Source organism: Heteronotia binoei, chromosome 5 (genome assembly GCF_032191835.1).
Source record: "Heteronotia binoei isolate CCM8104 ecotype False Entrance Well chromosome 5, APGP_CSIRO_Hbin_v1, whole genome shotgun sequence".
In the NCBI taxonomy this organism is placed as follows: Eukaryota; Metazoa; Chordata; class Lepidosauria; order Squamata; family Gekkonidae; genus Heteronotia; species Heteronotia binoei.
In genome coordinates, this window is record NC_083227.1 from 26,519,305 (window position 1) to 26,532,360 (window position 13,056).

At 46.6% G+C, this 13,056-nt stretch overlaps 4 protein-coding genes across 5 annotated transcripts in view; 2 read left to right on the plus strand and 2 right to left on the minus strand.

Annotated features, from left to right (window-relative positions):
- The window catches only part of LOC132571230 (zinc finger protein 420-like), a 170,565-nt gene extending 162,482 nt beyond the window's left edge, over nucleotides 1-8,083 (minus strand). Inside the window, exon 1 of the mRNA XM_060237958.1 lies at nucleotides 7,398-8,083. Coding sequence (XP_060093941.1) covers nucleotides 7,398-7,820 — 423 coding nt within the window. The 5' untranslated portion in view covers nucleotides 7,821-8,083. The remainder of the gene's footprint in view (nucleotides 1-7,397) is intronic.
- LOC132571228 (zinc finger protein 345-like) overlaps nucleotides 1-13,056 on the plus strand; it is a 279,214-nt gene that overhangs the window by 251,611 nt on the left and 14,547 nt on the right. The window lies entirely within an intron of this gene.
- LOC132571316 (gastrula zinc finger protein XlCGF57.1-like) overlaps nucleotides 1-13,056 on the plus strand; it is a 397,476-nt gene that overhangs the window by 197,702 nt on the left and 186,718 nt on the right. The gene's annotated exons all lie outside the window — the stretch shown is intronic.
- LOC132571329 (zinc finger protein 239-like) lies at nucleotides 806-3,197 on the minus strand. The gene is made up of 2 exons (XM_060238137.1): nucleotides 3,029-3,197; nucleotides 806-2,608 (listed from the first exon to the last, which is right to left on the minus strand). Exons 1-2 carry the CDS (start codon nucleotides 3,108-3,110, stop codon nucleotides 1,614-1,616), a joined length of 1,077 nt encoding a protein of 358 aa, XP_060094120.1. The 5' UTR covers nucleotides 3,111-3,197; the 3' UTR covers nucleotides 806-1,613.

Below are 13,056 nucleotides of genomic sequence, written 5' to 3' on the forward strand. Positions count from 1 at the left end.
TTTCACCTGGTCTGCAAATAGGATCAAAATAGGTCCTACAGTAACATGGAATGAGTGTCATCAAATATTGGCCAAAGGCATGTCTGGGAAAACTGATCCTAAAGGTGTAAAGGTTTTCGCAGCTCTCTTTCCTCTTTTAAATCCATCAATGATAAAGATTAATTTACAGAAAAGACAGTACAACTAACCAACTCCCCCACCTTGCTTGACATTCCCTTGCCTGTTTTATCCTATGTGAGTCTATAGTCAAGACCATTTTAATCCCATAATGTCCCTTTGTAATAGTGTTCTTGTCATGTCTACTAGAGGTCATCAAACACAATAGACATTTTCATATGAATGTTACATTGCATTCACAACTCCTGGGAAAGCTAATTCCTGGGTAAGCTATGTAGCTTCCCTGACTCAATAGACAGAGACACACACAGTCACCCAGAGAGAGCCTGAGAGGAGCCAGAGTGTGTATGGATACATTCTTTAAGCTATTATGTGATTGTTCAAAGGGTATATCCATACATGCTCTGGCTCAGGCTCTCTCTGGGTGACAGTGTGTGTGTGTGTCTATTTGTCTGTGTGCAAATTATCTGGACATCCACTAAATTACACTCCCAACACAAAATTGAGTACAACTTCTTTGAGTGGAACACTGGTTGGTTCTGCTCACCCTTCTCCTCAAATCTCTGTTCTGGAATAGATAACTATAGTCCTGTGTAAAATAAGTTCCCTTCTTGTCTCTATAAACTATTACTTTTATTTTCTGAACTAGATGTGTGTGTTTAGAGTGCTTTTAAATTAACAAATTTGCTTTTATTTCTTAATGGAATGGTTTTTATTAAAGAAAATTAAAGGCCTGGTTCATTTGAGAATTCTGAGGGAAAAATCCCCATAAACATAGAGCTCCTGCTTGTTGCCCCCTCTTGCATAGCCACTTAGGGTAGCATAACCACCATTACACCAAAATGGCTTAGCCATAGCGGCAAAGTCCAGCACCTTCTTCAATCATTCTTCTACTGTAGGTACTGTCGTGCATTCCATTTTTGTACATAAGTCATTTAACTACTTTCTGAGCCTTTCTGACTCTCTAGCACCTGGGCAGCTGAAAAAGACCCTCATCAGAACCAGCTACAGGAATGTTTTGCCTCTATCTGGATTCTCTGAAGAACATTAAAATCAGATCTGTGCTTCAATTCTTCCCACACGCTGAGCATTTATGAGATTCCTCCATAGTGTGGACCTCCTAAAGGAAGCATAAGATGATCCTGAATCTCCTTCAACCGGCAAAGCCCATCCTTGCTTTCTTCCCTGTGATGTCTATTTGAGGCCTTCAAACATGGCTGAAGCTCCTTTCACAGTGGAACCATTTTTAACATTCCTTCCTGATTAGGGTAAGCTTCCTGTGAAAACTGAAGCTTTCAACGAGTTTATATACCGTCGATGCTTTATATGGTTTGCTGTTGTTTTTTAGGTGTGAAATAAGAGAAATCTCTTTTCACAGACTAAGCAGTTACATGGTTTCTCTTCATGCGAGTTCTTAAATGCTGTAGAAGATTGCCATGCAGAGTGAAATGACACGCTGACCATTCACAAAGTTTGTTTTTTTCCTGTGGGGTTCACTAACACCGTTGAAAACTGCTATTGTTACTCAATGTCTTTCCACACTCGGAACACTTAAAATATTTCTTCCATGTGAATGTTCTTAGGTCCTGTTGAAGATGGCACCCCAAACTAAATCTCTTTCCACACTCTGAGCATTCAAAAAGTTTCTCCCTTGTGTGAGTTCTCTGATGCTGATGAAGATGGTCACTCCGACCGAACCTCTTTCCACACACTGAACACTCAAAAGGTTTCTCCCCTGTGTGGGTTCTCTGATGTTGCTGAAGACTACCACTCCAAGTGAATTTCTTTCCACAGAATGAGCATACAAAGGGTTTCTCCCCTGTGTGGGTTCTCTGATGCTGTTGAAGACTGCTACTCTGGCTGAATCTTTTCCTGCACTCTGAACATTCAAAGGGTTTCTCCCCTGTGTGGGTTCTTAAATGACTGTGAAGATGGCCACTCATCCTGAATCTCTTCCCACACTCTGAGCATTGAAAAGGTTTCTCCCCTGTGTGGGTTCTTTGGTGCACTTGAAGACTGCCACTGTGCTTGAATCTCTTTCCACACACTGAGCATTCAAAGGGTTTCTCTGCTGTGTGGGTTCTCTGATGCAGTTTAAGATTGCCATTCTGACTAAATTTCTTTCCACACTCTAAGCATTCAAAAGGTTTTTCCCCTGTGTGAGTTCTTAGATGCCCCTGGAGACTGTCATTCCAAGAGAATCTCTTTCCACACTCTGAACATTCAAAAGGTTTCTCCCCGGTGTGAATTCTTCGGTGTAGGTGAAGACTACTACTCTGACTGAATCTCTTTCCACATACTGAGCATTCAAAGGGTTTCTCAGCTGTATGGGTTCTCCGATGATTTTTAAGATTGCTATCCTTACTGAATTTCTTTCCACACTCTGAGCATTCAAAAGGTTTCTCCCCTGTGTGTCTTCTTTGGTGCATTTGAAGAGTGCTACTCTGACTGAATCTCTTTCCACATTCTGAGCATACAAAAGGTTTCTCCCCTGTGTGGGTTCTTTGGTGCACCTTGAGAGCACCATTCTGACTAAATTTCTTTTCACACAACGAGCATTCAAAAGGTTTCTCCCCTGTGTGGGTTCTTAAATGAATGTAAAGATGGCCACTAAACTTGAATTTCTTTTCACACATCGAGCATCCAAAGGGTTTCTCTGATTTGTGGCTTTTCTGATGCTTTCGAAGATTGTCACCCTTACTGAATCTCTTTCCACACTCTGAGCATTCAAAAGATTTCTCCCCTGTGTGAGTTCTTTGGTGCTGCTGAAGATGGCGACTCTGACTGAATTTCCTTCCACACTGTGAGCATTCGAAAGGTTTCTCCCATGTGTGGGTTCTCTGATGCTGCTGAAGTTTCCCCCTCTCACCAAATCTCTTTCCACACTCTGAGCATTCAAAAGGTTCCTCACCTTTGTGTATTCTTTGGTGCACAAGGAGTTGTGATCTATTTCTGAAGTACTTTCCACACTGAATCGATTTACTTCCCTTCATTACCCTGTGCTTTGGAAAATGGACACTATGCTTTCTTCCATATATTTTCTCAACCGTACGAATGCCTTTCTTTCTCTTAGGTCTGCCTTGATTTTTGCAGCTTTCTTTCATGTCTTCACTTTTAACTCTGCCTGGCATTCGCTGATGAAGCTTCTCACCATCCTTATCCATCTGATTGTCCTTTGCTGGAATAAATTTTGAAAATCTGTTAGCACCTGGGAGGGCTGGTAAAGCCCAAAGGCCTCTGTCTAACTGTAGTTGGGAAAGGAGTCGTGGTCCTTTGGCCTCATCCAGCTTGGCAGATCTTAACCATCCCTCCACCTTCCGCAAAATATGTAGTATTTAAGAATACCTCATACCCTCAATGCCACAGCTAGGCAAGGAACAGCCATGGCGGCATTGTTCAGAAGGAATTTCTGAGCCTCCAGGTTTTGTACCCCAAGGAAGTCTCTTCCGTTCCTTACCCTGTGGGCTGTATGATTGTACCAAATCAAACATTGCTTAGAAGTGAATCAGAAGCCCCCCATGGCTATTCCTTGCCTATTCCCTTGATATAACTTTGAGGGATACTCACTCTCAGCCAGCTTATTTAGGAAGGAAATATGCTCTTGAGATCCTCCTGAGGAACTCTCCAGCCTTTCTTTGGATCCAAGGCCATTGTCTGTCTCCACCAAAGTCTCTCTTATACATCTGGCTTCTTTCAGAGAGAGAGGGGGGAGGGAGGGAGGGAGAGAGAGAGAGGCAGGGAGAAAGAAAGAGAAAGTGAACATTTTATGTGGGGAAGGAAATAAAAGCAAGAGTAAAAATTCTTCTGGAAGGACAGAACCATGGTCATCTTCCAGACCTCGTGGAGGGCAGGAGATGTGCCACAAAACCGGAGGAGGACAGTTGTTATCCCAATTTTCAAAAAAGTGAGGAGGGATGATCCAGGAAACTACAGCCCAGTCAGCCTGACCTCTGTCCCAAGGATGATACTGGAGCAAATTTTACTGGGATCAGTCAGTGAACATCTAAAGGACAACTTGGTGATCTGGGAAGTCAGCAAAGATTTGTCCCTAACGGGTCCAGCCAGACCAACCTCATTTCTTGTTTTTCTGTTGCTAAGCTGCAGAAACTGCACTATTTAGTGACGTCTTATTTGTAGATCCTTGAGAAACCTTTAAATAATTTTTAAAAGGTCTGCTTTACTTGTGTGCACCCTCCTTGTGAACCGACTGAATTGGGTGGTGCTCAGGTACAAAGACATGACCCAGGGGGACCCAGAAGAAGATGATATTGGATTTATAGCCCGCCCTTTACTCTGAATCTGAGTCTCAGAGCGGCTCACAATCTCCTTTATCTTCCTCCCCCACAAGAGACACCCGGTGGGACTAAGAGAGCTCTGACAGAAGCTGCCCTTTCAAGGACAGCTCTGTGAAAGCTATGGCTGACCCAAGGCCATGCCAGCAGGTGCAAGTGGAGGAGTGAGGAATCAAACCCAGTTCTCCCAGATAAGAGTCCTTGCACTTAACCACTACACCAAGCTGGCATGGGTTCTTGAGAGGATCACGGGCAAAGCAGATGTTGGTAATTGCATCTAGAGGGAAGGGCGTGTGGTAAAGTATGGCAACAGAGAAACAATGAATTGGCCCCTTCCACAGTCTTTCTGAGAGTCTCTCATCCTCACCTTTGCCTTCTTTGGTTTTGGTGATGGCCACAATACTGGCCTCAGTTGCCCCTGGGCAAGTACTCACACATGAACAAAGGAAGCTGCCTTATAGTGAATGAGATCCTTGGTCCATTGAAGTCAGTATAGTTTACTCAGTCTGGCAGTGGCTCTCCAGGATCTCAGGCAGAATTCTTTCACATCATTACCTACCTGCTCCTTTTCCCTGGAGATGCTGGGGATTGAACCTGGGACCTTCTACATGCCAAACAGATGCTCTCCCAGTGAGCCACAGCCCCTCCCCAAGTAGCGAGACAGGCCTCAAAACAGTGTATTCCTATTCAACATTTTCATGCCTTCTCACAATGGTAGCAATTCACACCTTTGGCACCTATGAGATATCCTTACCCAGAGATGCCACATTCCCATAGTTCTCCAGCATGACATCCCTGTACAAAGCTCTTTGTCCTGGATCCAGCAGGGCCCACTCTGCCTCGGTGAAATTGACGGACACCTCCTCAAGGGTAAAGGGACCCTGAAAGAAAAAGCAGATTCCCTTATCAGATATTACACCAGGCAGAGATTGTACCCTGGAAAGGGAGTATCCTGGGAAGGTACAGGATGTCTGGCTTGGCATGGGTAAAGGGCAGGGCTTGTTTTGTAGAAAAAGCCCAGCAGAAACTCATTTGCATATTAGGCCACACCTCCTGACATCACCATTGTTTCACAAAGGGCTTTTTTGTAGAAAAAGCTCAGCAAAACTCATTTACATATTAGGCCACATCCCCTGATGCAAAGCCAGCCAGAACTGTGTTTCTATGCGTTCCTGCTCAAAAAAAGCCCTGGTAAAGGGAATGGCATTCAGAGCCTCTCTTGCCCAGATACCTTGTAGAAACTGCAGAAGCAAAAGCCCCCCTGAGAAAGGAGGGGGGGGCCAGGCTGTCCCCTGCTCACCTCTCCTCCCTGGACTGGAGGCACAGCAACCACTTCCACACCTCTGAAAAGATGACGGCTCAAAGGCATCTCTCCACTGCCTATTACTGAAACAAAGGAGAGAGGAACAATGTTTGCTTGCTTGTTCCCTGCTTCACACATCCCCTTCCCAAGATTGTGAAACTTCACCTTGTGTACACTCAATTTTTTAAATGTCAACTGAGGGGTGACACGATCGAGGTTTACAAGATTATGCAAGGGATAGAGAAGGTAGAGAAAGAAGTACTTTTCTCCCTTTCTCACAATACTTGTGGACACTTCATGAAATTGCTGAGCAGTCGGGTTAGAACGGATAAAAGGAAGTACTTCTTCACCCAAAGGGTGATTAACATGTGGAATTCACTGCCACAAGAAGTGGTGGCAGCTACAGGCATAGCCAGCTTCAAGAAGGGATTGGATAGGCATATGGAGCAGAGATCCAGCAGTGGCTATTAGCCACAGAGTATTGTTGGAACTCTCTGTCTGGAGCAAGAGATGCTCTGTGTTCCTGGTGTTTGGGGGGGGCACAGTGTGAGGACTTCTAGTGTCCTGGCCCCACTGGTGGACCTCCTGATGGCACCTGGTGATTTTGGCCACTGTGTGACACAGAGTGTTGAACTGGATGGACCATTGGCCTGATCCAACATGGCTTCTCTTATGTTCTTATGTGACACAGAGTGTTGGACTGGATGGGCCATTGGCCTGATCCAACATGGCTTCTCTTATGTTCTTAAACACTTTTTATTAAATTCTGGGAGAGGCAGAAGAGAAGCCTCAGGTACCTATGAGCCTTAGGAGTTCTAAATGCTGCCAGTATATTTCAGAATTTTGTGAGACTCGTGTCTGGCCTGCGGAGGGGAAAAATGATTTCACATGACATGTCACCATCACATTCAGCCCACCAGATGCCCCTTTAAGCAGAAGCCAGATTTTCCCATATTTATTGGCCCCTAGGAATTGGTTCTCAGAGCTCTGCAGCTCCAGAAAGTGGAGGCTTCCTTTCTTCCCCAGGTTGAATAGCTCTACCCAGGTTTGTCTACCTTTTCCTTTTTGAGCCCCCTTGAGTACCTCTTCTGGAAGGAAGCTGAGATGTTAATATTTAAATTTAATGGAATAACCCTTCATGAATTTGTCTAATCTCGTTTTAGAGGAATCATAGCTATTGGATATTGAGTGCCACAAATCAACTCTGGGTTGTAGGAAGATTTAATTTTTTTCCTGACCTGAACTCTTTACCCATCAAATTCAAAGTGCGCCTCAATCTCATTCATGCATAATGAGTCCTTACCACAGGAGAGAGCATCTTGGGCACCCTTCTGGGCCTGTGCCCTCTGCCCTTGCTCCAAAGAAGCTCCTTCGACCTCAGGGAATGTAGCTTCTTTCTTCAGGGATGGTGCCCACATCTGAAACAGCAGCAAGGGAGAAGGGGTAAGAGATGGAATGGAAAAGAGGCCAAGGAATGGATCTTTCCCTACTCCTAGACTCAACACCCTTCCATTAGCAACCGGTGAGTTATCTGAGTTATTTTCTAGTAGAAGAGGCTGCTGAAGGAGGCTGTTAAATCTCCCATTTGGATGATTAACACTTGGACAGATGTCTGACAGGGAAACTTTAGGATAAGGCCAGATATTGTTGCTTGAATTGGACATACATGGAGGAAATCTCTTCACCTGCTCTGCCTGCCTCTTCTCCTCTGCCTGACTCAGGAGGAAACCTTCGGCCAGGGCCACTGCCTGGGAACTGGTCTCTGGCCCACATCCTCTGACCCAGCACTGCATTTCCTGAGGCAGAATAGTCAGGAACTGCTCCAAGATCACCAGGTCCAAGATCTGCTTCTTGGTATGAGTCTCTGGCTCCAGCCAGAGGTAGCAAAGTCCATGAAGCTGGTTGCAAACCTCTCGGGGCCCATCGGCCTCGTGGTAGCGTAACTGCCGGAAGTGTTGGCAGTATACATCTGAGATTGCAGTGAGATGATCACAGTCGTCTGTCAAAGGGCTTTCCCAGAATTCAACACCACTCCCAGCTAGGGTGGAAAGGAGGCCTTTCCTTGCTGTCTTGCCAGATCCAGGTCCTTCTGGGTTCAGCTCTTCCATCTCTTTCTCCTTCTCTTGTGTCACCTGGGACTGTGTAACGATGCCTTAGTCACTTGTCTATGAAGAGAGGCTTCTCTCTGGAGGGAAGGAGACATACAGACAGTAGCATGGAAAATAAAAGAGAATAGAGGTACACTACCGAACATCACAAACCTTCATATGCTCAGGAAACACATGAGAATTGATCTGGGGGATCAGAACAAAAGGGCTTCCTGTGGTTTGTAGGCCACGTTTTATACCAGTTTTTTATATCACAAACCAAGCTATTTTAGATACGCCTCCTTGGTACCTTGGGAAACTTTGTTTGGCCTGACCTTCTGAGGCTGTAGAAGAAACAATTCCACATCATTCTCTATATGCCAGCCCTTCAAGTACTTGAGGATAGTTATCATATCACCTCAGCCATCTCTTCTCCAGGCTAAATATACCCTCATAAGGCAGCTGCTCTAGCCCCCTAATCATTTTGCTTGCTCTTTTCCTCTCAGTCCCCATACATCCAAGAGTGAACTTCTCAATTTGGCTCCTGAATTCTCTTCTCCTTGTGTGCTTTCCTACTCACCCATACCTCCTCCTCCAAACAAAAAGGGACTGAGCAGTGTCTAGGAGGCACAGAATTCTGACAGTCAGGTAAAGAAGCAAAATAACAGACAAGAGATGGGGAGCTTCGGCTGTTCTAGGACTTGATGGAGGGGTAAGGGATTTTCCCAACCATCACATCTGAATCAGATCTTGGGCAATGTCGGGCCTAAGTAAGACATCAAGGCCATTTCAGAGGAAAAAGAGCAAGAGTCCAGTAGCACCTTAAAGACTAAGAAAAAAAGACCAGCAAGGAAAGGATGAAGGAGCTGGTATGTTTACCTGGGAGAGGAGATGGCTGAGAGGTGATATGATATATAATCACTACCTTCAAGTATTTGAAGGGCTATCAAATAGAGAATAGTGCAGAGTTGTTTTCTGCTACCCCAGAAGGTTGGACAAAAACCAGTGGGTTGAAATTAAATCAGAGGAGTTTTTGACCAAACCAGGAGTGGCCAAACTTGCTTAATGTAAGAGCCACATAGAATAAATGTCAGATGTTTGAGAGAAGGAAGGAAGGAAGGAAGGAAGGAAGGAAGGAAGGAAGGAAGGAAGGAAGGAAGGAAGGAAGGAAGGAAGGAAGGAAGGAAGGAAGGAAGGAAGGGAGGGAGGGAGGGAGGGAGGGAGGGAGGGAGGGAGGAAGGAAGGAAGGAAGGAAGGAAGGAAGGAAGGAAGGAAGGAAGGAAGGAAGGAAGGAAGGAAGGAAGGAAGGAAGGAAGGAAGGAAGGAAGGAAGGAAGGAAGGAAGGAAGGAAGGAAGGAAGGGAGGGAGGGAGGGAGGGAGGGAGGGAGAGGTGGAAAGAAAGCAACTTCAACTTTAAATGTCTTCTCCAAGCTAGCTGACAGGTTGGTGGGGGCTTTGAGAGTCACACAATATGTGTAGAAGAGCCAGAGTTTGGCCACCGAAACTTCCTGACAGAGTGGTTCCTCAGTGGAACAGGCTTCCTATGGAGGCGATAGGCTCTCCTTCCTTGGGGTTTTTTAAACAGAAGCTAGATGGCCATCTGAAACCAATGCTGATTCTGTGAACTTTGGCAGATCTTGAGAAGGAGGGCAGGATTGCATCAGTGCATGATTCCTGTAGCCCTTTCTTACATGCCTAGGGAATGCTGTCTGCCACCTTGGAGTCAGACAGCAATTTCACTCCAGGGCAGTTTGGCCAGGAATCCTGGAGGTTTTTTTATCATCCCCCCCCCATCTTCTGGGCATGGAGCACAGGGGCAGGAGGGTGTGGGGAGGGAGGCAGTAGTGGACTGAGTCTAGAAATATTGGTTGCCAGGAGACAAAGGGGGCCCACCCACAACTATAAGGCTATCATTTAATTTTTATAAGAAATAAATAAAATTTTCAAAAAATACATAAGTGGAAAAAGGTACAATTAAAGCTTTTGCAAAATAAATGTATATATAGCTTTAGTAATTACAGTGCACATATATTGTACATTTTACTGGCACTGTACAGTAGATATTAAATGTTAATACAGATTGCATTTTCTGCAGGGGAGCTGATCTCTGCCAGCTGGAGATCAGTTGTAAAAGCGGGAGATCCCCAGGCCCCGCCTGGAGGCTGGCAACCCTAAATACAATGCAAATTTTAGTTGCTGGCAACCCTAAATACAATGCAAATTTTAGTTGCATTACTGTAATAATATTGGAACTTCTATTATATTTTCAAGCTACTAAAAGGACATTAACATTTTTAACATATTGTCTAATGTTTAAGGGGGTCTACTTCATCAGGGGCCCACTTGCCATCGGGCAAGCTGACACTTTGGCCAGTCCGCCACTGGGGGGAGGTATTTGTGAGTTCCCTGCCTTGTGCAGGGGGTTGGACTAGATGACCCTGGGGTCCCTTCCAACTCTATGTTTCTATAAAAATTATGGCATGGTAGGAGCTTTCATGAGTCACATCTAAAGAAGTGAGTCGTGGCCCACAAAAGCTCCTCCATTTTTTTTTGTTAGTCTTTAGGGTGCTCCTGGATTCTTTCTCTTTCCCCCTGCTAAAAAGGTAAAGGTAGTCCCCTGTGCAAGCACCAGTCGTTTTCAACTCTGGGGTGACGTTGCTTTCACGGAAGACTTTTTACGGGGTGGTTTTCCATTGCCTTCCCTAATCATCTATTACCGACCTTGGAAGGATGGAAGGCTGAGTCAACCTGAAGCCAGCTACCTGAACCAGTTTTCGCTGGGATCGAACTCAGGTCACGAGCAGAGGGCTCCGACTGCAGTACTGCAGCTTTACCACTCTACGCCACGGGGCTCCTCCTGCTGCAGACAGACTAACACTGCAAGGTCAGCACTCCCTTGTCGGATAAGGCAGTAAAAGTTGCAGCAGGTTATGACAGCCAATATGGAGAAACACTTGTGAGGAGGGTGTTGTCCTTATAACTGTGAGGTGGGGATGCTGCACTGGGGAAAACTTTACTGGGGAAGAGCCAAAGGCCGCCTTCCCTTCAAGGGAAGAAGAAGACTGCAGATTTATACTCCTCCCTTCTCTCTGAATCAGAGACTCAGAGCGGCTTACAATTTCATTTACCTTCCTCCTCCAAAACAGACATCCTGTGAGGTGGGTGGGGGTGAGAGAGCTCTCCCAGAAGCTGCCCTTCCAAGGACAACTCCTTTGAGAGCTATGGCTGACCCAAGGCCATTCCAGCAGATGCAAGCAGAGGAGTGGGGAATCAAACCTGCTTCTCCAGATTAGAATCCGCACACTTAACCACTACACCAAACTGGACTCCCGTGGTCTACCCCACCCTGGAAAGGAACCCCGTTTCAGTGCCTTGCATCCACACGCTCAGTAATGACGTCTGAGGTCTCCACCCCGAGGCAGGTTCTACAAGGACCCTCTGCAGCACCTTTGCAGGGAGGAACGAAGGAGACCCCTCCCTCCAGCCCCATCCGCGGAGTCAGGGATGGGGCAGCTGCAGGGCCCTTCAGGAGAGGACTTCCATGCCCCCCCTTTGCAGGGAGCCCCTTTGTGGCTCAGGGCCCTTCTTTCTTTGGCCAAGCCCCTCCAGTCGCCACTGGCAGTCCCCTCCCCATTTCTTCCTTAGTTAACCCGTTCCTCTAGGGTTGCCAAGTCCAATTCAAGAAATATCTGGGGACTTTGTGGGTGGAACCAGGAGACTTTGGGGGTGGAGCCAAGAGCAAGGGTGTGACAAGCATAATTGATCTCCAAAGGGAGTGCTGGCCATCACATTTAAAGGGAGGACTGCACACCTTTTAAATGCCTTCCCTCTACTGGAAATAGTGGATAAGGGCACCTTCTTTGGGGACTCATAGAACTGAGCCCCCTGGTCCAATCTTTTTGAAACTTGGAAGGTCTTTTAAGAAGAGGCATCGGATGCTATGCTGAAAATTTGGTGCCTCTACCTCAAAAAACAGCCCCAGATACCCGCAGATCAATTCTTCATTGTACCCTATGGGAATCGATCTCCATAAGGAATAATGGAGCGGAAATTTCCCTCCCCCCCCTCCTTTCTAATGACCCTGAAGCGGAGGAGGGCCTCCAAACCAGGGGATCCCCACCCCTCCCCGCCCCTGATGCATTTTTTACCTCCTTGAGTTTGCACAGAGAAGAAAAGTTCAGCGTCTGAAAACAGGAAATTTGCAGGGCTGGCGGGGGGCGTCGCTAGAAAGGTGCATCGCCCCTGCACGCTCTCTGCCCCGGGATAGAGGGGGGCGACGATTAGAGAAGGGAGGCGGCGGCGGCAGCGCGTCACTTCCCTCCAGAGCCTCTCCCCTCCCCCTCCAGCAGAGTATGGAAGGGGGGTCTTGGTGCAAGCATCAGCCCCAAAGCGCAGGATCGGGTGGACTGCAAATGCAAGGGGCGGGAGGGGTTCCTAAGGTTAGCCGGGAAGGCAGCGAAGGTAACGGAGAACGGCGGGGACTGAAAACAGGGGAGGCCAAACTGCGGCTGGAAAGCCATGTGTGGCACTTTCACACATATTGTGTGTGGTTCTTAAAGCCCCCACCACACCATCAGTCCGCTTGGAAAATCACTTCTTTAAGCCAAGCCAGCGGCTTGGAGAATGCATCTAAAGTTAAAGGTGCTTTCTTTCCCCCTCTCCATCCCTCCGCCCTCCCACCATCAAAGCCCCCACCACACCATCAGTCAGTTTGGAGATGGCGTTTCTCTCTAGGAGAGCCAGTTTGGTGTAGTGGTTAAGTGTGCGGACTCTTATCTGGGAGAACCGGGTTTGATTCCCCACTCCTCCACTTGCACCTGCTATCATGGCCTTGGGTCAGCCATAGCTCTGGCAGAGGTTGTTCTTGAAAGGGCAGCTGCTGTAAGAGCCCTCTCCAGCCCCACCCACCTCACAGGGTGTCTGTTGCGGGGGAGGAAGGTAAAGGAGATTGTGAGCCGCTCTGAGACTCTTCGGAGTGGAGGTCGGGATATAAATCCAATATCATCATCATCATCATCATCATCATCATCATCATCATCATCATCATCATCATCATCATCATCATCATCATCATCATCATCATCTTCTTCTTCTTCATCTTCTTCTTCTTCTTCTTCTTCTTCTTCTTCTTCTTCTTCTTCTTCTTCTTCTTCTTCTTCTTCTTCTTCTTCTTCTTCTTCTTCTTCTTCTTCTTCTTCTTCTTCTTCTTCTTCTTCTTCTTCTTCTTCTTCTTCTTCTTCACTTCTCTAAGCCAAGC